A 26,030-nucleotide genomic window follows, 5' to 3' on the forward strand; every position below is an offset into this window, starting at 1 on the left:
GCTTTTTATGTTTGTCTCAAAACATGCAGCACTCTGCAATCGAAAGTGCCAAAGAGAGCGGAGAGTAATAAACAATTCTTAAAAGTGAGCAAAAGTCTTCATATACAGAGCTTGCAGTTCATGTGTGCCGGTTTAAGTATTTATGGTTATGCAAAGAACCAAAGGTTTCTGAAAGTATGTATTATTCTGCCATGGCAGCATTTTGCTGTTCGCTGCAGTTCTTAAGTGCTGCCTCTTCTATTATTAACGTTCCTTCCATCGTTGTCTCCAGCATTTACAGGATGCATTCTTTGCTAGGACTGGCACTCAAAAGTGGGATGTAAGATACTGTAACTGGCTGCCTGGGTTTGTCTTGCCATTGGTAGAGCGAAGCAAGAGGCTGGCGCATTTTCTTTTGTTTCTCAGCGCAGTGGGCTGGACTGCTTTTACAGCTAAGCACCGGTCCAGATGCATGCTAGAAGGGTTTGAGAGCATGTCATGCAATTGTGTTTCCCTGTCCTGCTGGTCTAGGAAATTTTTTGGGTCACAATAAGCTGTGTGGAACTCAGAAGCTTTGTCTTTCTGATAACAGTAATCTGCTCAGGGCTCTGCTGATGACTTCTAATCTTTAAACGTACTTCAAACTTCTTCACAGATTTGGGGGTTATAAATGATCCCTAAAACTATATATCGGGTTGGCAAACTTTTTCAGCAGGGGGCCGGTCCCTCAGACTTTGTGGGGGGCCGGACTATATTTTGAAAAAAAAAATGAACAAATTCCTATGTCCCACAAATAACCCAGAGATGCATTTTAAATAAAAGCACACATTCTACTCATGTAAAAACATGCTGATTCCCGGACCGTCCGCCAGCCGGATTTAGAAGGCAATTGGGCTGCATCCGGCCCCTGGGCCTTAGTTTGGGGAACCCTGCTATATATCAATCAATAACTTTATTTCAGCTTTAAGCTCTTATAACCCCTGCTATATATATTAAAGAACCGCTGCTTGAATGTTTTAAGTTTTAAATCCCACAGTAGATGGAACCCCCCCCCAATCCTACTTAACATGCATGTGCCATCAGAACGCTAAGGCAGAGGGATCTTAATTTAAGAGTCCACCATTAAAGAGAAGTTGTCATAAAGCTTCTAGCTTAGCCTGAGATCTGTGTTTGCCATGAATTCTGCGTGGTGGGCTGGTTAAGAACATTGGTCCAGGACCTCATTCAGTCAGACATTGGGTGTCCTTCGGCCAGCCACTGCCTCTCCACCTTACCTACCTCAAAGGGTTGTTGTGAGGAAGAATGTACACCACCTTGAGCTCCTTGGAGGAAAGGTGAGATGGAAAATGGAACCAGAATCTTCAGGGCTGTTATTGCTTGTCCTCCTGCAGGGTTTGCTAGTTCTTCCCTCTAGTCCAGAATCACGCCTAACTTGTAACTGTGAATTTAGCACATGGTGCTGCTATAATTTCAGTTAATGTCTCCTGCTACTGCTAGTTTCTTCCTGCTAACCAGACAACAAACGTGTGTCAGGACATCTCTTTGCAGGGTAGATAGCAAGAACTGAGCACTGCCCATGTCTGGAAAGAGATAGATGGTAGCCCTATCTTTAAAATGTTGCATCTGGAGGTGGTGAAGGTTAGGATTTATTTGTTGCTCACAACGTAATGCCTTTTGAACTCAAGACATTTCCATCAGTATTCTTCAGATTCTGGTTCCTGGTGTGAGTGTGTGACATGTTTTTTCTTCTGTAGGTGAACATGTTAAGAGTCCCTCTATGCCTTCCACAGCAGTTTTGCTTGTTGTGGTTACAATGTTAGCAGTAAGTAAGCAGGCAAAGTGCAAATGGGTGATGGCCATCCTTATATTGGCCACATTCACAACATACTTTTAAAGCACAATAAAGCCACTTGAAAAAGTCATGGCTTCCCCAAAGAATCCTGGGAAGAGTAGCTTGTTAAGGATCCTGAGATTCCCCCCCCCCCATTCCCCTCACAGTGCTGCATTTCCCAGAGTTCCCCGAGGGACTGATTTCTAAATCACTCTGAGAATTGTAGCCCTACAAGGGAAACAGGTGTCTTCTAACAATTCTTAGCACTCTTAACAAACTACAACTCCCAGAATTCTTTAGGGGAATCAATAGCTGATGGAAGTGTATCACAGTGCTTTAAATGTATGACGTGGAAGTGGCCATCCTCAGGTATTTAAGGACATGTTGTGTTTTGCTGTTTGCGGTTTACATGGCAGTCATTGTTTATATGCTGGTGTTACACTTGTGTTGTTCACACAAAGCATGGCACCCGTTCATCAATTTAAGGTCGGAGAGCACAGAAGGTGCTTGAGAAGCCCGTAGCGTTTGAAGTAGAGCATTTCCCCCCCCCCCTTCTTACTGATTTTTTTAAAAAGAGAGTTCTGCTGGCCAGGGTAAGAGCTTATTTATCCCCTGGTGAAATATACCACTGCCGGGATGCAGAATTCCGGGGGGAAAAATCATCCTGTACCACTTTTGAATTCCTACCCTGCTGCAAGTGAACGGCAAGATGTTGCAACGGTTGTGCTGAAATGCGCATGGTGCTGAAGTCGTCCTCTCGTTTGCCGCCGCCCCCGCCCGGTTTAACCCCTCCGGACCCGAGAGGGAACTGCTAAAACCGGAACCCCTGGCCAGCCCCGTGCAGAGCAGGCGTGCATAATTGAGGACGGCGCGACTGCACCATAGGGTTGCATTATGTAAACAGGCAGCGAGCAAGCGCTCCCTGTGTGCGCCAGTGTGTGCGCGCCTGTGCTGCTGCCTGTGTGTGTATGTGTGTGTGTGTGTGCGCGCGCGTGCGTGCGTGTGTGCGAGAGAGAAGGGAACAGGCAGGAGGGAGACGGCGGCACAAGCTGGCAAAAGTCTTGAGGGGGGTGCAAAGGGGCGGCCGTAGGCGAGGACCGGCTATGGCTGGGCACACACAGCTCTGGCGCGCTGCAGAGAGAGGGGGCTCCCTTCTGGAGTAAGCCCCCCCTTCCTTGAGGGGGGGTGAGGAAGAAGGACTTTCAAGATGGTCCGGGAGGGGCACGGCAATTTCACCTCCTCACTGGCCCACCCCCCCTCTCTGCCCCCACCCCCCACCGCCCAACTGCATGAATGAATGAACTCCCAGCTGCTCCACTGTATGCTACTAGTCCCTAATGGCTACCAGGTTAGTGGCGCGCTCTGCTCTTTCCTCCAGTCGCTCTCTGCCTGCCTCTCTCTCTGTCCGTCCGTCCTTCCGTCTCTCTTTCTTGCTCTCTGAGCGATCCAGTTGCCCATGTGCGCCTCCGCGGGTCCTTTTTGTACATGTTTATGTCGGGGACTTTCTGTGCGGAGGGAGAGAGAAAGAGAGAGAGAAAGATTGGTGCCAGAGGCATACGGTTCCCTGCTTGAATAAATCCGGAGTCCATGTTGGTGGCGCCGGCTGCTGCTTCTGCTCTCTGCTGGGGATGGGGGGAGTGTGCGGCGGAAGGCTGAGCATGAAAGCAGCCAGTGTGACATCATGTTGCAGAGATGCCTCTTCTCTCTCTCTCCCCCCCCCCAATCTCCTCTATGGTTGGGGTGGTAGGGTTCAGTCCCCCCCCCATCCATCCTCTGCAGCAGCCACCATCACATTCCCTTTGCAATTGAAGAGTGAAGCAGTGATTTCTGTGGTCTTTCTGCCTCCCTTCTTTGCTTCTGGGAAGAAGAGACAGGCAATATGCTCCTGGTGTTTTGCAGCCTTTTGAACAGAGAAAAGGGGGTTGAAGGTGGAGACGTGGTTGATTTCTCAGTGCGTCATGCAGCAGCAGTTGGGTCTGTCTGTGTGCGCTTGTGTGCCCATGTGCTCCCTGGCTGTGAGCTCCCCCCCCACCCCAGATCCTGCTTACCAAAACCCCCACTCCCCCGCTTTTTGCCTAGGGTATATTTCTTCCAAAGATGACAGGAGGAGAAAAAGGGGGCTGGCTATGAGAGTCTGACACAGCATCTCCTTTCACTGTTTGCAGTGCTGGAGGCGGGTGTTAGTGATGATGAAGAAGGGGACTGCCTGAGATGGTTAAGGACAGGGAGGAAGATGGGCGGTGAAGGTGTGTGTCTGTGTCATTCCGCCCCCTCCACTCTCGCTTTATCCGCTTCGCTTGCCTTTTTTTTGTCGTTGTCATCTTCTTCCTAGAAATGAGCACATGCGGGAAAGACTTTGCCGCACACACCCCTTTCTGCAATTGTAGCTGCACCAGGAGTAAATAATAAATCTCTGCTCAAGGGAGATGGGAGTGTCTTCTGGGGATGTGGTTTCAGCCCTGTGGGAGGAAATTAAGAGTCCCAGTATTTCATGTTAAATCTCAGGATAACTTTTTGTTTTGTTGTTTTCTATTAATAAAGAGATCCTTATGCAGTCTAGGGAAGCCTCCTTTCGTACTTTATGTACTTATTAATTGCATTTCTAATCCACCTGCAATGCGAGGGTTTGGACTTGCTGGCAGTTGGAGTCCCTCCCAACTTTACGATCTTTCCCTCCAAGGAGCTTGATGGCTTTCCACCTCGTTTAATCCCCACAACAACCCTGTGAGGTAGGCTAGGCTGAGAGGCAGTGACTGGCTCAAGGACACCCAGGAAGCTTCATGGCTGAGTGGGGGTGTGAGCCCTGGCAGGTCCTAGTTCGACACTCCAACCAGTATACCCAACTGGGAACCACCACCACGACCGATCAGGCCCTTGCAAATTGAATGCATGACGGTGAGCGTGTTCCATGGTGCGGGTGGGACATGCTTTGCGCCTGCATCGCTCCTTGCCAACCTTCAATGGCCTGAAACATAGTTTGTATATACATTCGTATTAGTTTAAATGTTATGTATGTTTGGCCTGGTGAATGCAGAGACTGGAGGGACAGGCAGGGGAGTGAGGTGGAAGAGAAGCAGGATAGTAAATGAAAGGAGTGTCGGATAACCCCTGCAAAGTAAATGGAGTTGATCCTGCTCGCTCAACACTGAAGATCACCGTGTCTTCTTTTAGCCTATGAAAGTTGATCCCGGTTGAACTGCAGGTAGATGTTGTTCAGGTGCTTGCTGCATCTCTCTGCTCCGGGAAAGACAATCTCCCTCCTGCCACCCACACCCTATCCCTAGCAGGATGTAACACCCTCCAACATACATGAGAGTGTCCTCAGGAAACTCATAAACATTACATGCTGCAAAAAAAGAAAAAAAAAGGATTTGGCTGTCTGTTCCATTGCTGTCTGTACAAGCTGTTACCACTGCGTAGCTGTCATGGCAAGCTGGCTTAAAGACAGGTCAGTTCCCCAAGAAATGGAGAGCTGTTGGAGGCAATGAAACTAGGCTGTTGTTTTGTGCAGATATTTTGAAATACAGTTTTGAGTTCTAATGAGTTATGAGCCAAATTATCTCAAGGTGCAGTGGGATTCCACCTCTGGCCAAGATTTTTAAGCTCTCCCTGCCCCCACGCTCCTGCTTGGTAATGTCTTCAAATATCCCAGTTGATCCTGTTAGGTATATGCTGTTGCTATGAATCCAAGTCCCCATAGTAATGTATTGAAAATTGCAAAAGAGGAAATTATCTCCAAAGTGCAAGATAGTTTTACCAGGAGTTGCAGAACATGAAATGCAGAGCTTTCTCGATATGTAGAAATAGGGATGCTTTCGGGTTGCACCACTCATTAAGAACTGAGCCAGTGTTTGAAACTCCCATTGTTCTAGGCACATTTTGTGACAGGGAATTTCATTAGCACGAGCAGTTTCTGAGCTCTGGGCGCAGTACTGCACCTAAGGCTTCAGATTAAAACCGGAAGGAAGGAGTGGAAGCGAAGGGAGACCTTTTTCTGCCTCCCCACTTCCAGCTACTTTCTGAAGACTGGAGAAGAGGCCCTCTTAAGAATATAAGCAGGGTGGGCAGGGGAAGGACTAGAGTACGTGGAAAATAAACATAATATTTTAGCTGCAGTTCATTCATTTTCAGCTTTGTATTGTTGTTATTAAAAAAGCGTGCCTAGACATTCCGTTGTTGCACCCATAATCTAGGTTTAAGGTGCCATTTAGATCCTAGCTTTCATATCTCAGTTTCTAACACTGACTGATGCTTAGGAAGTGATATCAGTTTGCATGCTTATTCTATACCCAAAAATCTCTTTATGCCAACAGTCATTATAGTCTAACAAGGCTTATTTCCTTACTACTTTTGAGTTACCTTCTGGGAGCACTATAGTGCACCTGGAAACAGAGAGCTATTGCTATATTGATCATAGATGCACAAACTGTTGCAGCAGGAAAGGAGGATGTTCTGAGAGAGTTTACATACATGTGTGGTTTTCAACTTGGAATAATTTTACTTCCTGTCCTTTTGAAGAGGCAAGAAGTATTCTGAACAGCTTGTAAATAGCCCTCTTTCAATACTGTAGCTAAAAACTGCTGTCATATTTTCAGAGACCTTTTCACCAGATGCCACATTCTTATTGGGAAGCTTCTACCAGTGTATCTAAAGCAGGGTTTCCCAAACTTGGGTCTCCACTCATTTTTTTTTTTGGGGGGGGGACTACAATTCCCATCATCCTCAACCACTGGTCCTGCTAGCCAGAGATGATGGGAGTTGTAGTCCAGCAACAGCTGGAGACCCAGGTTTTGGAAACACTGATTTAAAGCCAAAGAAATCCTTCTATTGTTTTTAACCTCTTTGCAAGCCTGAGCTCATTCTGAGCTTTAGCCTCCTCCTTGACATTCACCCTGCAACTGTTGCCTACTCTTGTATACTCCTTTGTGATTTTCCATTTCTTGCATTTCTTATAGATGCCCTTATTAAATCTCAGCTCATCTGCTAGCTCCTTTTTGCAGCCATACTGGTTTCTTTAGATGCCTCCCATTTTTCTTTCTTGTCTGCATTTGGGCCTTCAGTATTTCACCCTAAAGAAAATCCTATCTTGGACTCCTTTCTCTTTTAGTATTTGTGACACTGGGATCTCACCCAGTTGTTCCTTAAGCTGTTTGAACTTGGCCTTAAAGTCCAGAGTGCATGTCTGACTATACTCAGCTTTCTCTTGCCTCTGTATCCTGAAACCCAGGAAGACATGATCACTTGCTCCCAAGTTTCCCAGTACTTCCACTTCATCAATAAATTCCTCCCTGTTTTGACGACCAGGTCCAAGATAGATGATCCCCTAGTTGCTTCTTCCACCTTCTGGAAAATGAAATTGTCAGTGAGGCAATTGAAGAATTTGTTGGAGGATTTGGATATGAAATGAAATTTGGCTGTGTCACCTGCCATAATTTAGAGAAAAAGCAAGTGAGGTGACATGATAGAAGTTTATAAAGTTCAAGTATGACATGGACCAAGTGGCTAGAGAAAACCTTTTTTTCCTGATGAAGCTGAATGTTGGAATATTCAGGAGAGACAACAGAAAGCACTTCTTTGTACAACCATGAAACTCATTCCCTCAGGAGGCTGTGGTGGCTACCAGTATCCCCGAAGGAGCATCTCTACCCACATCATTCAGCCTGGACACTGAAGTCCCGCTCCGAGGGCCTTCTGGAGGTTCCCTCACAGCGAGAAGTGAGGTTACAGGGAACCAGGCAGAGGGCCTTCTCGGTAGTGGTGCCCGCCCTGTGGACCGCCCTCCCATCAGATGTCAAGGAAACAAACAATTATCTGACTTTTGGAAGACATCTGAAGGCAGCCCTGTTTAGGGAAGTTTTTTTAATGTTTGATGTTTCATTGTGTTTTAATTATTCTGTTGGGAGCTGCCCAGAGTGGCTGGGGAAACCTAGCCAGATGGGCAGGGTATAAATAATAAATAAATTATTATTATTATTATTATTGTTGTTGTTTGTTGTTGTTACTATACCAAGTTGGATGACTTTAAAAGAGAATTGGGCCAATTCATGAAGGGCAAGGCTACCAGTGGCTACAATGGCTGTGTTATGTGTCAACTGTCAGAGGCATAATGTCTCTGAATACTAGTTTCTGGAAGCCACAGGACATAGGAGTGCTGCTGCGCATGTGTCCAGTTTGCAGGCTTCCCCCGGGCATCTGGTTGGGCACTGTGAGAACAGGATGCTGGACTAGATGAGCCATCACCCTGATCCAGCAGGGCTCTTCTTACATTCTTCAGGACTGCTGGATTGGAGATGCCTTGCAGGTATAACAGGGAGACAGTGAGAGAAGCTATGCTATGCTTCTAGGATTGTGTCTCACTGCTGCAGGGCTCAGGAGCAAGCTGCCCTCTTTCCCTGGCTAATGAGTGGCACCCTAATGAAATGGTAAATAGTAGGCTGTCCTCCATACAACACTCTTGGAAATATTTAACAATATCTGATGGTCAAATAGTAAGCAGTTGATTGACTATCAGTCTGCTAGTATTAGAGAAGAGAGTCCAGGTTATTTAACCTCACCAGTGGGGATACAATATCTACATTGGGATTTAAATCTATTGAATCGTCCCAGGGACCCTACTGTTTTCTGACTTTGTTTGAGTGGCTGCTATTTACCTACTACTGTACTAGTGTATATCCACCAAATGAATATTCTTGTCTGGTGGAACAATATATTGTGATATCCAGTATTAACAGCCTTGCTAAGAAACCTTTTGAAATCCTGAAGACAAATGTTTCAAACATTGTACTGTTAATAGCCTCATTCCCTTATCCCCTAGCAGAGCTGCAGCATTTGAATGAAAACTATATTCATGTAGCAGTAGGAGAAAAAAGATTGTAAAACTCCTGCAGTTTTCAAGCTTTCTCCTGCAATCACAATGTCTAGGATCACACACACACACACACACACACAAGTTGCAATCATTCGTTTTTGCCACCAATCCTGCAGCCTAAAGTTGTTCTCATAAACTTGTATGTTGTGTATCCGTTGCAGTGTTGTGTTTCCAACAAACTTATCCAGATTGCTGAGTGGGGTCATCTGGGGTTTTCAACAGCCTTTGGCCAGTTAGTTTAATAAAGTTTTATTATATATATTTTTTTCTAAAGTGGGTCAAGCTGTTTTGTCATTTCAAGCGTGGATTCCTGGTTCCTTTGCAAACCCTGGTTACTATGGGAACAACAGAAGGCATTTGTCATGGCTGTTCTTGGGTCAGATTCAAAACCCTCGGATTGAACAGGAACAGCAAAGGTTTTTGAAAGATTTGGGATGTGGATTGAGAAAGGAGGCAAATCAGAATTGTCACACATGCCAGAGAGTGTTCTTGTTCTCTTCTGTTGTCCAGCAGAAAACTTGATATACATGTGTCATAAACTGCTGTGAAACTTTTCCACTGATGGGTAAGAATATTAGATCATTTGTCAGAAAATCATGCATTTTGTGTTGCTTCCAGCAACTTTACCACTGATACATAGTGGAAAAACGCTGCCTCTAAAAATGTGGAGGTTCCATAGAATCATAGAGTTGGAAGGGGCAACAAGGGACATCTAGTCCAGCCCCTGCAATGCAGGAATCTTTTGCACCTGGTTGGCCACTATGAGAACAGGATGTTGGACTAGATGAGCCATTGGCCTAATCCAGCAGGTGGTTCTTATGTTCCTAAATCTCTCTTCCTTCCTGCCTTCAGCAAAAGAGGGAACACTACTTGTCAGTGCACACCAGCTTCTTAGAGCAGCAGTTACGTTTTCCAGTTGTCTGGTCTCTACTCTGTAATGCCAGTGGACTGTGCCATGCATAACCTTTGGAGAATTTGTACTGAAGGGCAAGTCTCTGTTAAGTCATTGATGGAAACACCAAATACTGTAGCAGATGGTGTTCAATAAGATCCCTGAAAACCAGTATATATAGCATTGCAGGAGATGCGGGTTTTAATACATACTTGGACATGGAGGAAACCGCATGGCATTGTTAAAGTCGATCTTTCAGCCTCTACCTTACAGGACTAGCATGAGGATGAAAGAAGACAAGGAAGGGAGTATATTAGGGGAGGGAAAGAAAGCCAAGGAACCTTTAAGGAACTGCCTAGGCAATGGAAGCACCACATGCCATGTAGAAATGTCTCGCGCTGAAGTCCTGTCTTTGGTATAACATGAGCAGTCACCCATTCATTCCATAACCTTCAGTTAATGAGCAGCAATGTAAACCAGCTCAGTTTCGTGGGACGGCTACTGTTTTCAATGAGGCTTCCTACTGTAAAGTAGCCGGAAGATTCATGCAGAAAGCAATGTGCAAAGGATTTCTGTCATTTCCCAGACGTGCATTTGGTTGGTCAGATTTCAAACACGTGCCTGGAGAATGAAATGATGAGTTGCAGCAAGAATGCCAAGAAGAGCAACCCCCCCCAAACACTGAACTAAAATGAAGTAAATAATTGCAGATATTCCAACCGAAAAGATGTCCATAAAATACATTAAAAACAAAATGTCGGCATGTTATCATTTATAACTGCCACTTTGTCGTATTTGCATTTACAAAGAGCAGTTTCGTAAACTTAACAATACATCTTGCCAGTTGCAAAAAAAGTAATAGAAGTCACACACACACACACCCCATCACTGAAGTGAGTTTGCACATCACTAATTTCGCACAGAAGCGATTAAGTACATAGTTGCTGAATGTGGTTTGACCACCCTTAAGTGATGATGTTGATAACTGCAACTTGTCCTCAGCACCTCCCCTTTTTTTACTTCTTGGACTCATATGGTTAGACACCCTACTTTAGGAAACCATGAGGGTTTTTTGGGGGGGGAGCAGTTGTAGACTAGAGGTGGGGAACCTGTGGCCCTCTACAGTATATGTTGCTGAACTCCAGTTCCCATTAGCCTCTGCGAACATGGCCAATGGTGAAGGAAGATGGAGTTGTTGTACTACAATTTATGGAGGGCCACAGGTCCTCTGCCTCCGTGGAAGAGGATGGAGGCTCTCCTTCCAGAAGCCACATCTGATAGCTCCTGTCTCTGTCTTCCTTTTAGAGCCCCCAGGTGGCACGTCGTAGACACCATGCCTATACCTGTGCTTTGTCATGTTATTGACTTGGCTCTCTTCTCCTCCCCCTTCAGCACTGCCAGTAACTCAAATCGCAGCAGTCCTGCTTGCTCCCCTATCCTGCGCAAACGCTCCCGGTCTCCAACGCCACAGGACCCCCAAGGAGACACCATGGTGGAGAAAGGCTCGGACCACTCTTCAGACAAATCCCCTTCCACGCCAGAACAAGGCGTGCAACGTAGCTGTTCCTCTCAGTCGGGTCGTAGCGGGGCCAAGAATTCCAAGGTGAGTCTGCTCACAAATAGTTTGTGCACTCTCTCTCTCTCTTTTTCTCTGTTGTGTACTCATATTGTATAGTATGGGGAGAATGACCACTTGCATCCTTCCCTGCTTTGTCTTTACACTTGCTTCCCAATTATTTTTGTTGACTCACTTCAACTAGATCCTAACTTTGCCCTCTGATAGAAACCAAACCAAACTGGTCGGCGCTTGAGTAGGGCTCATTTGACAGCTTTCTTAGTTGTCTTCCTACTACCGAATATCCATGCACGCGTGCACACACAGAAATTTGTGGCCCTGACAAACCTTTAATAGTAGTCATAGGCTAATGTTTTAAAACTACTAAGGTCCCCAGTATCGATGTGAGTTCAAGGACTCTGAATACAGGAATCATTAGGTTTGTTAGCCAGATTGCACAGCTTTTCTGAACCATAAATTAAAAAGGGTCAAAGGACATTATAGTAAATGATACTCACCTAGAAGTCTGTGTGAACTTGGTTGTGAGTCCTAGAAACATCAGCAACATGTAGAGCAGGCACCCCCAACCTGCGGCCGTCCAGATGTTTTGGCCTACAACTCCCATGATCCCTAGCTAACAGGACCAGTGGTCAGCGATGATGGGAATTGTAGTCCAAAACATCTGGAGGGCCAAAGGTTGGGGATGCCTGATGTAGAGGTTCTCTTTGCAAAAAAGTACATTTTGAAAGGGTTCTTTGAACATTAAGTGTAAAAGAAGTGCCCTGTTGGATCTATGTTGGATCTATCCAGTTCAATGTCCTATATCTCATAGTGGTCAGCCCCATGCCTATGTGTAACCCCAAATCAGAAATGAAAGAAATAACCCTCTCCCACTGATGTTCCTCAGTAACTAGCATTCAGAGGCAGAGTGCCTCTGTTCTTGGATGTAACATACAGTCATCATAACTAGAAGCCTTACCCTCAATGAATTTGTCTTAATGCCTTTTAAAACACATTTAAATTGGTGGCTACCGCTACACCTTGTGGTAGTGAGTTCCATAAGTTAGCTACGCACTGTAGAAAGTTTGGAAGTCTGTGGAGGTATCATTTCTGAAAATCAAGTCTCCACCGAGAAGTCACAGCATAGCTCAAGAACTAAGACCACACTGCTATTCCCTGGCCTCTTCAGCAGTCAGATTCACATCATGGTCATTCCAAATTCATATCAGGCTTACTACAGCTTCTGTAGACTGCAAACACCACACTGGTTCTGAATTGCCTGGCCCACTCTCTGCATGAAAAGTTCATTTTCTGTCACCTGAAGACAGATATTCAATCAAGAATGTGGCAGGATTTATAAGACAGCTACTGCTCCTGAGAGGGATTCTTTTTATTGTAAGCAACTTGTGTGAAAAGAACGGATACCTGTCTTAAGGTTCCAGCTGCTGAGCCCCCCTCCTTCCCCATACACACACCTTAATTTTAATTATTTCTGGCTCTTTATTGCTTCAGTCAGTGGGGACTTATAAAAACCCAGATCTGCATGCCTTGAATGAACAGAGCAGGATATTGCAGCAGGTGTAGACAGTTCCTGCTGGAGGAAAATATGCCTGTGGGGATTTAATTTGCAAAGATGAAGTGCCAGACAGCTGTCTGTTTTTCTAGTGCCAGGCTGTGTGAAACGAGCTGGTAGGTTGTTCATAGCGGAGTCACCAGTTTCTAAAGAAGCCCACCTTACTCCATTATCCTTGATGGCTGCTGTTGGGGGCTCAGCAGAGAGCCATGGGTTCATTGGTTTGCCCAGAACCCAAATTCCTTTCCCCTCCAAATGGAGACCCTTTCAAGGCAGAGAGAAAACTTGGTTGTCTGCGGAAGCTGGCTTTCCTGCGGCTGCCCTGTGGTGCCTGATCATAGTAAAGGGACCCACAGAAAACACGACACAACAAAAAGAGCTCTGCTGGATCAGGCCAATGGCCCAGATGCCGCAAAGGGGGAACCCGAAAGCAGGACCCAAGCACAAGAACAGCCTCCCTTCCTGCGGTTTCCAGCAACAGGTATCCAAAAGCATCTCTTCCTCCAACTGCAGAGGCAGATCTTAGCTGTTGTTGGTTGGTAGCCATAAATAGCCCTTTCCTCCATGAATTTCTCTGATATTCCAAGTTGGTGGCTATCCCTGCCTCCTGCGGGAGCGAGTTCCATAGTTTAAATATGTCAAGGGAAGGGGGTGCATTTCCTGTTTGTTTTGAGTTTGCTTCTCCTGAATTGTGTGTATAACTTCATTTATTTCCTTTCCTGCATGCTTTTTTCTGCATCTTTCTTCTCTTCTCTTTCCTTTTAAGTCACACAAGCGCCTCTCCAAAGTAAGCCTTCTTTCTAATCTCTGCTACCCTGCTATAGAATTGATCTTTGGTTCTCAGGAACCACCTGCGTGCTGTTGTGAAATCCTTCCCTCCCCCCTTAAGACACCCTCCAAGTACCTCTGTGGGAATGTCGGTAGCTGCTTCCTTCCCCCACCTACACCCCTTTGCATTTGAGCCTTTCAGCTGGGTTTTCCTTGAAGTTCCTGGCAGTTGATGGAGACTCCTACGTAAACCTTGAGTAATAATTTTTCAGAGCTTGGCCTGTGATGTTGTGGCGGCCACTGGTTATGAAGGCTCATTTACCCAGGCACTGCTACCTTGATACCCGTGAGCTGATTTTAAAAATCCAGTGGAACCCTGAGATTCCCATAGGTCCCAGCAGGACACTTAAACTGACCTATCAGCTCTTGTATGTTTGTCCCTATTGCATAGCTCACCATATTTGGAACCAGGGGTGGAACTTGCCCCTCTACTTACCCCCCCTCCTCCTTCCAATTGTTGGACTCAACATTGAGTGTTATTTTTTATTCAGAGACCTTAACATGTGGGACATAGCTTGCCCACCTAGAAAAATACTTTGCTTCTTCTGTGCCACCCTGGATTTGCCCCCCGATGCTGCCACTGCTTGGAATAAAGATTCATGACCCAGTGACTTCAAAGAAATCCAGCTTTTTCCCACACAACCACCTCCCCACCCAAGTGATATGCTGATTGTATGCCCCTATGCAATCCTGGGAATTCACGGGTTGCATTCACATGGCAGTTTCTTCTGTTTTCACAACTTTTCTCTGTGTTAATTTCCACAGTATATTTGAGCTTTTAGATACTTCACAGATCATAAGTTGGAAAGGACCCTGGAAGGATCGTCTAGTCCAACCCCTGCAATGCAGGAATATGCAGCTGTCCCATACAGGGATCAAACTTGCAACAATCCACTTCCAGAACTATGGTGGAACCATGGTGGAATTTAGCGCACGTGTAGCACTCAATTCCATATTGTTTGCAAATGGATTCCCCGCCCCCCCCTCCCCGAAGCAAATAACATGGAAACGAGCCCTAAACTTGCATAATATAGTTCTTGAAATGGCCTTTAGTTCACGTGAAAGCTCAAATGCAATGTGGAACTTAACAGTTAGGGGAAAGTTGAGACAAGGGAATAAACTGCCATTTGAATGCAGCCTACAAATGATAATCTTCAAGTTTATGTTTTCTCTTGGAGTTGTTATTCCACAGAGGGGTGCCAGAGAAGTTTCTGGGTGTTGTTGTTTTTTTTTTTGGGGGGGGGGGGGGGCAGCAGCTAGAACCATATCTTGTCAAGCCTGCTATAATGTTCCAATCTTTGTCAATCTCAACCTCGTTCAGCTGTTGACCCTTTTTCGTGTGCAGCGGAGCAACAGCGGTGCTTGTCTGTTCCATCCCGCACACAGGAAAATAAGCTAGTGGTTTCAGGACCTCAGGTGTGCTGCTATAGGTTTGCTTCACCCAGTCCTCGGCTATTTTTTTGAGGATGTAAAGCACGAAATGGGCCTATGTGCACATAGCTGTATGCGTCAGATCTGCACATTACTTCACGTATGACGGAGGCGTGGGGGTTCCCACATCAATAAGCGGTCGAGGGGCATGCATGAGCCAGAACTTTGACTTCAGTGACAAGCAGGCTGCGTACCAATTGGTGGGTTTAGCAAAAGTGGGTGTGGCCAGACAGACCACTCCCTATTCAGGCAAGAAAGGGGTATCATCAGAACACACTCCAGCCCCTTAAAAGCTCTAGAGGAGGTCACAGACAGTGTTCGAAATTAGCCAAGTGCCACTGCCAGCTATATTTTGCACCTGGCTTTCAATCACTTGAGACCAAGTGAAGATGCTTGGGTGCCAGGATGGCACTTGAAATTTCCACCACCTGGAGGTGCATGCCTGGGGATCATTGGATCTGGACTGTTTTCACACACTTAATACCACATCCTGCAGAATTCTGTCAGTTAGATTTTATCTGCTCAATCAGAATGAATTTCAGGAACCAAAATGCTTTTTCTGTGCAGCCTGATCAGAAGCATGCACCGTTAAGAAAAAGAGGCTGGAGGACACCAGTATATTTGTGAACTGTCCCTGGATAAAGTGACTTTTCTTCTTTAAGTTCTCAAAGTTCTTAACCTGGCTCAAGGTTGTCATCTGAACTAGCCATATCTTTAACTGATAATCAGTCACAGCCAGCCAGTCCACACTGTCACAGTACTCCCTAGACATGTTTCTTAATCCCTCTTTGGGTCAGGAATCTGAAATAAATTTGAGTAGCTGAGAAGGGTCCGAGGTTCACAATAAGAACATAACCCCCCCTCCAAATCTTGCTGTGCCTGTCTCCTGACTCTTTCCTTTCACATCTTAGACATGCACTGCTTTCTCAAAGATACGGGTTTAGGTTCAGTGAGATGAGACAATTTTGAACTTGTAACTTCTGACTTTTGTGGCTCTTGCCTTTCTGCAACCTTTGCCCTTTTATTTCACGTGCTGCTATGACACAGTTTTGCCATTAGAGGGAGCTGCCCCCCAGCTGTCATTCATCAGCACATGTCCTCAAGGCAAAATGTATACAGTTCTGTACTCACTTGGAAATCTCAAGACTGCTGGCACACCATCCATTTATAACATTTAAAGCACATTAGTTCTCCCAAAGAATATTGTAGTTTGTTACGGGTGCTGGGAATTGAAACTATGTGAGGGACAAACTACACTTCCCAAGATTCCTTGCAGAGTCCATGTGCTTTTAAATGGATAGTGTGTATGCAGCAACGCAAGGCAGTGTGCTCCTTATTTCCTGTATGTTTGAAGAAAAAGTGTTTTTTGAGGCAACTCCAAGGAATATATCTTTTGAGAGGGTTAGGTCAGATGCCTAAACGTGCATCTAAGACGCAACTGCAAATCACATCTCTCAATCTGGCTGCAGGTTTTTAAGGCACACGTGTTTGTTCCCTTGGAGCAGAGAATTCTTGCTTTCCTAGCACAGGAAAAGGATTGGCTTTCCCCGAAAACTATAGAGAACCTTCTTACTACAAACAAACACAATCATAACAATGCAGAGTGGTGGTTATTTCAAGGGCAATTTTTTTTTCACTGTTCAAATTAATTTAGGTTGTGGGGGGAGAGGTAATGGTCCCTTATGGTGCCGGAACAGAATATTGCATCCTCGTGCGGCAACTATGAGCTGTGTTTCTCATTTTGAATTGTTGGGCACCAAAGGTGTCACCCTGGAAAGTGCCACCTGATCCTTTTGTGTCCAGATCTCCCAATGCCGTTGCCTCAGCCTGTGTGCTTTACTCATTATACTGCTCATATCACTACTAAACCTTGTTTGTTGTGGCCTGTCAAAGCACTATGCAGTTGGTTATTATTGATCAGGAAAGCTGCTGATTTTTTATTATTTTAGAGCTGGAACCGAGAAATAGGTGCTTGGCCAAGTTGCTGGGATTTGAGCATAGATCTTCTGGGTCCAAGTAATCTGTTGGGTGCAGGACTGACCCTAACCATAGGGGCTTCCTAGGAGCTTTCCCCACCTTTCCCTTTGCCCCCTTTCTTTCCACTATCATGTCTGGCTGACCCACCCAACCCATTTTGCCAGCCCAGAATGATAGGCTGGGGTTGCTACAAGCCTTAGAAGATAGTTATGAAACTGCCTCTGGGTTAATCATCTGCCTCTTCCACCCTCTTTCTGTGACAGCACAATGGTTCTGGTAGGATAAAGGGTAACTGGAACCAGCAGCAGTGCGTAGTAGAGGGGAGAGTAAGAAACCTGCATTGGCTATTTCTTACATGCCCCTTCTGTTGCCAGGAATAATGGCTGGTCCTGAGGACTGTCCTAGTAACCGAAAGGAGTGCTCTCTGGCTCTTTGGGCAAAAGTATCCAACTGGCAGGGTGGGTCTAATGCAACCTCATCAGAAGTGGACTTCTGTTTGGGCTATAATTGAGAAATGAGGGCGAGATCATGGCTAACACATGAAAGCACCTATGCTAAGCAAATGAACTAGTGCACAGAATTAGGCATGGCTTAACTTGGGGGCTTGTTTGCACGATCAGAAACGCCTAAAGATGTCTCAGCGGTTTTAGCCAGGTTAGTTATTGTGAATCAGTACCACCTGCCATCGGGGGAAAGCAGTACTGGCATAATACTACACCCGTTCTTCTGGAGCAAAGCACTTGATCTGGCAGCGCCAACAGCAATGTCCACATGAAGTCATTTGCTGCTGAAGTTGCTGTGAGGGTACACTGCTGCTGTGTGAGAACACAGGTGCCAGCCCATCTCTGTATTTTTGAGATCACGGAGCATTGTGCTTTCCTATGTCTATTAGAGATGGCAACTTTCCGACTTGTTATTGCACGATGAAAGGGGAAGCAACACACAGGAACCCTGGATCTTGCCAGCCTTGCTGACTCCCTTCTCACCAATCTCCGATTTGCTACTCAAAGTGGTACACAAATGAGGCATGTTAATGGAGGAGATATGTCTGGATCACACAGCAAAACTGTAGAGAACACCCAAGGCAGAGCTCGCCTGTCCTTTACAGTATGCTCAGTTATAGGCAGCTGGGTTGAGGTTCTGCAGCTTGTGGCCATGATAGCTGCTTCTGCCTTCCCTTTAGGAGGCCTAGTTGTAGACCTGTGTGGAGTGGCATAGCTTTACATTGTTACTGTAATATCCCAGCATAGCCTTGTAGGTGGTGACTTGTTTGCATCCCTTCCTTTTGCCCTGTGTGCAGGTATTATCCCTGTAAAACCCCATATATATTTCTGTTTCCTTTTCTTTCCGTTCTAATGTTGCATGATTTTCTTTTTCCAGTATGACAGATTAAACCTGATCAAAGTAAGAACTTGACTCTCTCTGTGTCTTGTGTTCTTCCTTACCTACCTGCTGGTTCTCTGCTATTTCTTCCTTTAGCCTGTCACTTAGTCACCCTTTGTGACGGTGATGATGTAAAACAAGGGGTCTGGAATCGAGTTAGGAAGCCACATAACTGAGTGGAAGGGGAGTAGTGTGGTAGGTTCTCTGAGTGAGATTCAACAATGTTGTGTGTGCAGAATGAGGTCCTCTCACGCTATGGGTCCTTTCTCCTTCTCCTCCCCTTGCATGCCCCCCAGCACCTTCTAAATTTGCTCTGGGTATTTGGAGGATAAACCAGAACAGGATTAGGGGATGCACAGGAGAAGGAGAGGAGAAGAAAAGTCCCCTTTCATAAGTGGACCTCATTCTGCACATGCATACACTACTTTGCCCTATGTTGAGTTCCATCTTCTGTGTCCAAAAGTAATTCTGGCAGGTGTCTCCAAGAACTTCCCTGGGACTCAGGGACTGCTAAACTCTTTTGGACTTTACTCTTCTCCCCTTCACATGTTTTTGCTTCCACTCTCAGGACAGAGAGATAGCTGTGTGGTTTTCCTTGTAGTGAACCCATTTCAACCTCCATTATCATTTTAGTTTCCCTTTTCTCTACCTTCCCCAACTTTACAGGTTTTTTTTTTTTTTTGGTCAGCACTATATGTGGTATTCTAACAGTAGGCATACCATAAAATCTTATTACTTAAAAAATAATAATTATTGAGAACATTTATATCCCACCCTTTAGGCAGCTAAAAACAAAGTCCTTCAAACTAAAATTTAGTGTGTGTGTGTGTGATAGAGGGGGGGGAGCAGCTGCAAAAACATCCAGTTAAAATCTGCCAGCTGAAAAGGAAAGGTTCCTGTTGCCGTACACACACACACACACACACACACACACACACACACACCCTTGGGGTCATGTCATTAAAGAGAAAGCAGGGAAAAGCTCCCAAAGGAAGGAATTCAGAGTTAAGATGCAGCCACTAGAAAAGCCCTAGGTGCCAGTGAGATAGCCTCACCTGCACATCTTAAATACCTAAGCAGATGGTCTTTCAAGTGTCCCAGTCCTATATCATTTAGGGCTTTAAAAGTCAAACCACCACTTTGAATTCACCATAGAAAGTGACTGGAAGCCGGTACAATCGTTGGAATGAGAGAGTCGCATGCTCCCTCTGACCTGCTCCCGTTGAGCTTCGGCATTTTGGACCAGTTTGGGAACACTTTTTAACGGCGGCTCCGTGTAGAGCACCTTGCAACATTTCACGTGATAAGAAGCCGAAGCATCTTTCATTGTGACCACCTCTTGTGTCCCAAGGAAAGAATGCAGTTGGTGCACCCGCAGGAGCTGTGCGAGCCCAATCCTGGCAACCGCTGTTGCTTTTGCATTTGGGCTCAGATCCAAGTTCACGAGTGCTTCCAAACGGTAGCCAGATATAATGTATTTTCATTCCTAGCACTGAATGTGCCTTTTCCACTGTTGCATCACCTTGTGAGCTTTTCACTATGTTTCCTCCCGTTTGCTTAAGGCAGGAGAAAAAGTTAATTGTGGCTCCAGTCCGGTGTATATATATATTAACTCAAGAGAGACTCATTCCAATGTTCACATAAAACTAATGTACTGTCATATTTCAGTTAGAGTAGGCTAATCTTCATGTGGATGCAAATTACCTGAACCACATAGGGTATGGCTTTATGCAAGCAAACTACCATGAAAATTGTGACCTTCATGGTCTATTCTTCTGCAGCAGCTGAAAGTAAACTATGAATCGGGCCAGTGGGCCTTTCTGTTGCAGCTGAGGAACCTATAAAACAGGGGTCAGCAACCTTTTTCAGCCATGGGCTGGTCCCCCGTCCCTCAGACCATGTGGGGGGCTGGACTATATTTTTTGGGGGGAAATGAACAAATTCCTATGCCCCACAAATAACCCAGAGATGCATTTTAAATAAAAGCACACATTCTACTCATGCAAAAACACGCTGATTCCTGGACCATCTGTGGGCCAGATTGAGAAGGCAATTGGGCCGCATCTGGCCCACGGGCCTTAGGTTGCCTACCCCTGCTATAAAAGGACACAATCAAGTCATGAATGAATGAATGAAGTGTGAATGTGCTGTCCAGCTTCTTGAATACCGCAGCCCCACCTTCCACAGCTCGAACCTGCTTATACAGATGTAGTTAATGTAAGGGATTACAGGATCAGGCCTGTTAAAAGAAGTGTGCATCGTAAGTTTGGCATCCAGCTAATTTCTGCTCAGAGCAGACCCATTGAAATCAACAGATCTCTTAATGTCTATTAATTCCAGTGGGCTTACTCCTGAGTATGACTAGCGTTGGGTGCAACCCTAAGTGTCCTCTTAAGGAAGAACCCACCATTGCTTTATTTTGCTGATGAGAAAAATAAAACGGAGAGCAATGTCCAAACTTTACCTAGATGAGCATTTATATTACAGCAGCAATTCCAGCTTTGCAGGCTTGATTTCCCCTTACACCTCCATGTCTTCCATTGTACAGTTTTAAATTTGATGTGAAAGCCCCAGGAGGATTGCTAATCAATCATTCCTTGGCATTTCCAGGTTAGAAGTGACATACAAAGTATGAATGGGGGTGCTCATTTCCTGCTTGTTACAATTTGACCATTTTGGGATAAGTGCCAAAAATTGTGTTCTGGGACCCTTCACATTTCATGATTTCTCTAACATTTCCCTCGTCTGGTTTTAGTGGTCATTACCAAAATTTCTCTTAATTCCCCCTTTCTTCACCTAGTGCCAGAACCTCCATACTAACTGATTCTTTTTTATTTTTATTTTGTCCTTACAGAAAAGCCAGAGTTGGTACAATGTAAGTATCTCAGCTTCCTTTATCCCTTGATGCATGCATGGAAGGAGGGTGGGAAGGAGATAGAGATGGGCTGGCTGAAAAGAGGTCTTATAGTTACATCGGACATTTGAATTCTGAAATGGGGAAGTGGGGCGGGTTGATATTGGAGCCAGCAGTGGCGTAGTGAGGGCGGGGCGTAGGGGGCAGGGCGCCCCAGGTTCCAGGGGAGGGGGGGGTGACACTTGGGTCGGCACCCCCTCACCCCGCTCGCAAACCTGCTTGGCGGCCTGCGAACAAGCCGTGGAGCGAGGCCGCTCTGCCCAGCGGCTTGCCTGGGGCCCGCCCGCCAGCGCTGCTATGGGGCTGCCGCGCGTGATCGGTGGCTCGTGGGCCGCCGCCGCTACTCCCGCGGCAACCTTGCGAGCTGCTGAGCAGTCGGCGGCTCGTGGGGCTGCTGAGCGTGAATGGCGGGCGTAAGGCCGTGCTGCTTTTCATGCACAGCAGCCCCACGAGTCGCCGATCGCTCAGCAGCTCGCAAGGTCGCTGCGGGAGCGGTGGCCCGGCAGCAAAGCGCGCATGTGCCGGATTTCGCGCATGCGCACTCCGTCCTGATGTTGCGTTGTGACATCACGACACAACATCATGACGCCCTGCCCCCAGGAGGTGCCTCTGTTCGCCGCCCCGGGTAGCGAGGAGGCTTCCTCCGTGCCTGGGAGCCAGCAAGAGCCTTGGCTTGATAAAGAAGGATTTTTTTGTGGATGGGCAGGTGCGTGTGCTGGCTTGCACATCATGGATTTGCTGTCGGCCTTCATTGTGACTTCTGCTGGACCCTAGAAAAGGGTGTGTTTTTGTTACCAGAGCAGCCAGATGGCAGAGATGAAAATGGTTTGAGGAATTTGAGGCTGGGGAGAAAAGATGTCTTCCTTTAGAATTTGCGATACCCTGTTTCACTTCCTGCTGTCTCCCTCATGCTTTGCGCAGCAGGTCTGATGCCATGCCCCTCTTCCTTGTTTGTACCTGTCATAAGAAGAATCTTCTGATTCTTCCTCTCTCCTCAGATTGAGCTCTGTGTGGACATGCCCAAAAGTTATTAGATAGGCATCACTAAGGACATCAGTTCCTTTGTACCATGAGCTCTTGATTTGTTTTTTCTGGAGAACTCTGGCTGTAAATTAGCCAAGACGTATTTCTGTGCTTCTTTTTCTTTTTGTGAGTTTCCAGGCCATATTCCTGGATTGTGGTCTGATCCCTTGCCGGACAGATTCTCTGATGGGAATACTCCCATGTATGCTTCCATTTGGAACTTGTATATGCTTTTAAGACAGTGTCGGCTAACGGCAGCCTGTGACCTTCTAGATATTGCTTGACTGCATTTCCCATCATCTCTGACCATTGGCCAAACTGACTAGAGCTGATGAGAGTGGAAGTCCAGCGATACGTGCAGGGCTTCAGATTTGGCACCCCTGTTTTAAGGGCACAGAGGCAGGCTTCCTCCACACATATGCCAAGCTAATAACATTTGACATGCTCTTTTCCCATCCTCTTGAGAATCTAGATGCGCCATTTTGGTTTTCTGATATCTGATTCCACCTTTAACGTCCTTGGAGTGGGGAATGTGTGACCCATCCAGACACTTCTGAGCTATAGCTCCTATCATCCTTAACCATTAGCTTTGCTGACTGGGGCTGTGGGAGTTGGTCACAGGTTCCCCCTGCCTCACTTAATTCCTTCCCATCCATTATCACCGTAAAATCTCTGATGCAGGGAAAGAAAGTGGGTATCATGCAGACATTCAGTATTGGTTCCTCCCACCATAAAAACCAGATGCTCTCTCTTTCCAGTGCTCTTTCCAGCGCCCTTGACTAAAGACCATGCAATGCTGACACAGAGTGATGTGAATGATGCAAAGATGCCTTAAGTCTGCAGCTGGGGCAGCACTGAAAATATGTCAGTATAGCCTCAGCTCTCTGAAACGGATAATCCCTGATGCCGAACCAGAGGAAGCTACTGAACGCAGACACTCAAATGTTCTGCGTGGACGCAAGTGCCACATTGGGAAGAAATCTATGCCCCAAGGACTTGGCTACAAACGTTATCTGCCTAAGATCATGTTTTGAGTCCCAGAAAATGTCTGCTGAAGTGCAGATGGGTTGGTCTATTGATTACAGGCAAATATGTATAAGACAGGCTATTTTTAACAACTTGCCAGATAGCCATAGGCAACCAGGAACCCCAAGCAAGTTGAGAGGGCTGGAGGAGGAGGGACGATTCACTCCAGTTTGCTTGGTAGAAGGCTATATTTGTTTACTAACCTGTCAAGAGACTAGAAGTCTGTGTTTCCATACCAGCACTGGAGGACGGGCTTCTCCTTTGCAGCTGCCATTGTGGAAACACAGGCTACTAGCCCGACTGGCTGAGAAACATTTTTTTGCAGGCTAGTAGTTTTTATGGTTGATATGTGAAAGTGTGCACAGTTTCTGCAAAATGTTTCGAAAGTTGAGATAGTGGTTCCAGTGGAACCGGCGGTACAGTACCACACAACAAACTCCTAAAGCTTGTTACCTGTCTCCTGCGGGAGAAAGTGTACAGGAGGTAGTCTCAGCAGAAGCAAATCCAAGGAATCTTTGAGCCTTAGAATTTAGTTTAATACTGAGATCTGTTGGTGTCTACAGAACCTAAACTTAGTCTAAAATTAGAGCTCCACCTTTGTGATAGAGGGCTTCTGGATAGGATGGAGGAGTGACCCCCCAATTATATGGGCTTTTTAAAAAAACAAACCAACCCTTAACCCTTTAAGATCTGATGGATTTTACATACTGAAAGCATATTCCATGAGTTTTCTAGTAGCATGTTGCCAGTACATAGTTAAAAAAATTAAGTGGAATAAGGAAGGCATGAAAAACTGTTAACATACTGATTGTAGTATTCCAGAAGAACTCTGTGCACATATAGTATGCACACACTTCTTGGTTATAGTCACCTGAAAACAGTAAATTACCACACAGTTTAACTGGTATGGTATACATGCATTACATTGTCAAGTAATGTCACGAAGTAATGTATTGCTAGAAATGGAACAATATTTCATGGGGGGGGGAATCACTGCAGAACATCTTCCATTACAGAAAGTATCACTGGTCTGGTCCCAAATGATGTGACCACTTGTGGTCTCCCTAGTTTATTTTGCCTTCTGCTGCAGGATGACAGCTTGGATCTCAAATGTGAGCACAACCAAGAACTGTGTTGACATGGGCTCCTCCAAGCTCCTCCTGTCTCTAGCAGTCAACTTCAAGTACCGTGGCTGGTCCTGATTAATGCTTCTTGCTCCATCTCCTTCCCCGACCAAGCAACCAGGAATAAGCTGCTGCAGGCAACCGTGTCCCTTTAATGGGCAAACAAATGAGAAGCTATAGGCTTCCTTTCTCTGCGTGTGCTGCTCAGGGAGGGGGTGTATATCAGCCCCACCAGGAGCATTCATTGGCCATGGTCTGTCCATGAAAGCATACAGTGCTAAGGGGAAGGAATCCTTGTTGCAATGCTTGCATGTGCCCTTATTCCCAAGTCAACTGGTGCAAACTCGCCACCCTGCTTTCCACAATCATAAATTAAATGGTACATTTGTCAAGCTTCAGGATTTTATTCCTATAACAGGCTTTTAGCTTTCAGGTAGATATAATTGATGTTTTTAGCCACAAAAGCTAGACCCCACGCTATACATTTTAAATTATATGCAGAGGGAGGGGAGTCCTAGATGGAAACAACTGTGCTGTCTCCAGACTTTCTGAAACCGGGATTGTCTCTAGTTTGCACCGACACAGGAGACGTTAGCAGGAAATGGGAAGCCATTTTGAAGAAACATGGCAGCATGGCTGGTTCTCAAGAGGTCCCGTTTTCATGGAAAATGGGAGGAGCAATGAAAGCCAATTGGAGTTAGATGGGAAATGCCCTCAAGTCTTAAGATATATATTTTTTTATTTGTGGAGGAATGCAATTGACACAAATATTTCAGCTGCATGAAGTTGTTGAGGAATAGAATCCAATCTCCCGTTTGCGAATCTTTGCTGAAACACCCATGTGGAGAACGGATTAGGTGTCAAATTGTTCCAGGTTCCAGAATCACTATTTTGGAAAGAAATGTTACGTTTGGAAACTGGCTATGTGAATAGCGAGTAATGTTGGTAGACACATACAGAGAGATCCGAGTTCTTAAGAGGGCGGGCATGTGCCTTGCTTAATAGTAAGAGCTTGATGGTGAAAGGCAGGAGGTAGACATTTCCCCCTTGCCGCATAGCTCTCTGTGTTTCTGTGGTTTGTGTGTGCATGCATGTGTGTTACTGTTGGCACGTCCTCTTTATTTTATTTCTGTTCTCTTGTTTCTTCTCCATGTATTTTCAGCATGAACGACAGCACATCCGCAGAGTAAGCATTGGCTGTGTACTTCTGGGTTATTTTGTCCTAGTTCTTCTTTACCCTTTCACCAGGTAAAAACAAGCAGTGCTGAAATAGGGCCAGTCCCTCAACTGAAGTTTGCAAATTCGGCTGTTTTACCGTGCCAGTGTCACCTAATATTTGTTACACTTTGGGTTACCTGGTACTGAATACTTAGGAAGCTCTGCATAAAATTAGACCGAAGTTAGCCCTCCTTAGCATTCCTTTATCCATGCAGTTAACAGTCTGCAGCAGTGATTCTGTTGTTCTTCTTGTATAGGCTTCCCATGCATTTGAGGACCTTGGCTCCCCAATACGTGCTGGGAACCTACAGAAGTTAAAATTATCAATAAAACACAACTGAAATCCCCAAAATGTGTACATGAAAAGAAGTGTACATAAAATAATATTATTGATTAAACACCGGGGGG

General features: G+C 45.7%; 1 protein-coding gene across 10 annotated transcripts in view; it reads left to right on the forward strand.

Moving 5' to 3' along the window:
- Nucleotides 1–26,030, forward strand: part of GRAMD1B (GRAM domain containing 1B) — a 212,195-nt gene that overhangs the window by 146,670 nt on the left and 39,495 nt on the right. For 6 of the 10 annotated variants that reach the window (XM_033172641.1, XM_033172640.1, XM_033172634.1 and 3 more), the window contains 3 exons: nucleotides 10,963–11,173; nucleotides 21,172–21,192; nucleotides 25,567–25,590. In XM_033172641.1, coding sequence (XP_033028532.1) covers nucleotides 10,963–11,173; nucleotides 21,172–21,192; nucleotides 25,567–25,590 — 256 coding nt within the window. Of the gene's footprint in view, nucleotides 1–2,809; nucleotides 3,159–10,962; nucleotides 11,174–21,171; nucleotides 21,193–25,566; nucleotides 25,591–26,030 lie in introns of those variants that run through there. The other 4 variants (XM_033172637.1, XM_033172638.1, XM_033172643.1 and 1 more) reach the window with 3 other exon arrangements.

The sequence above is a fragment of the Lacerta agilis genome, chromosome 15 (genome assembly GCF_009819535.1).
Source record: "Lacerta agilis isolate rLacAgi1 chromosome 15, rLacAgi1.pri, whole genome shotgun sequence".
NCBI lineage: Eukaryota > Metazoa > Chordata > Lepidosauria > Squamata > Lacertidae > Lacerta > Lacerta agilis.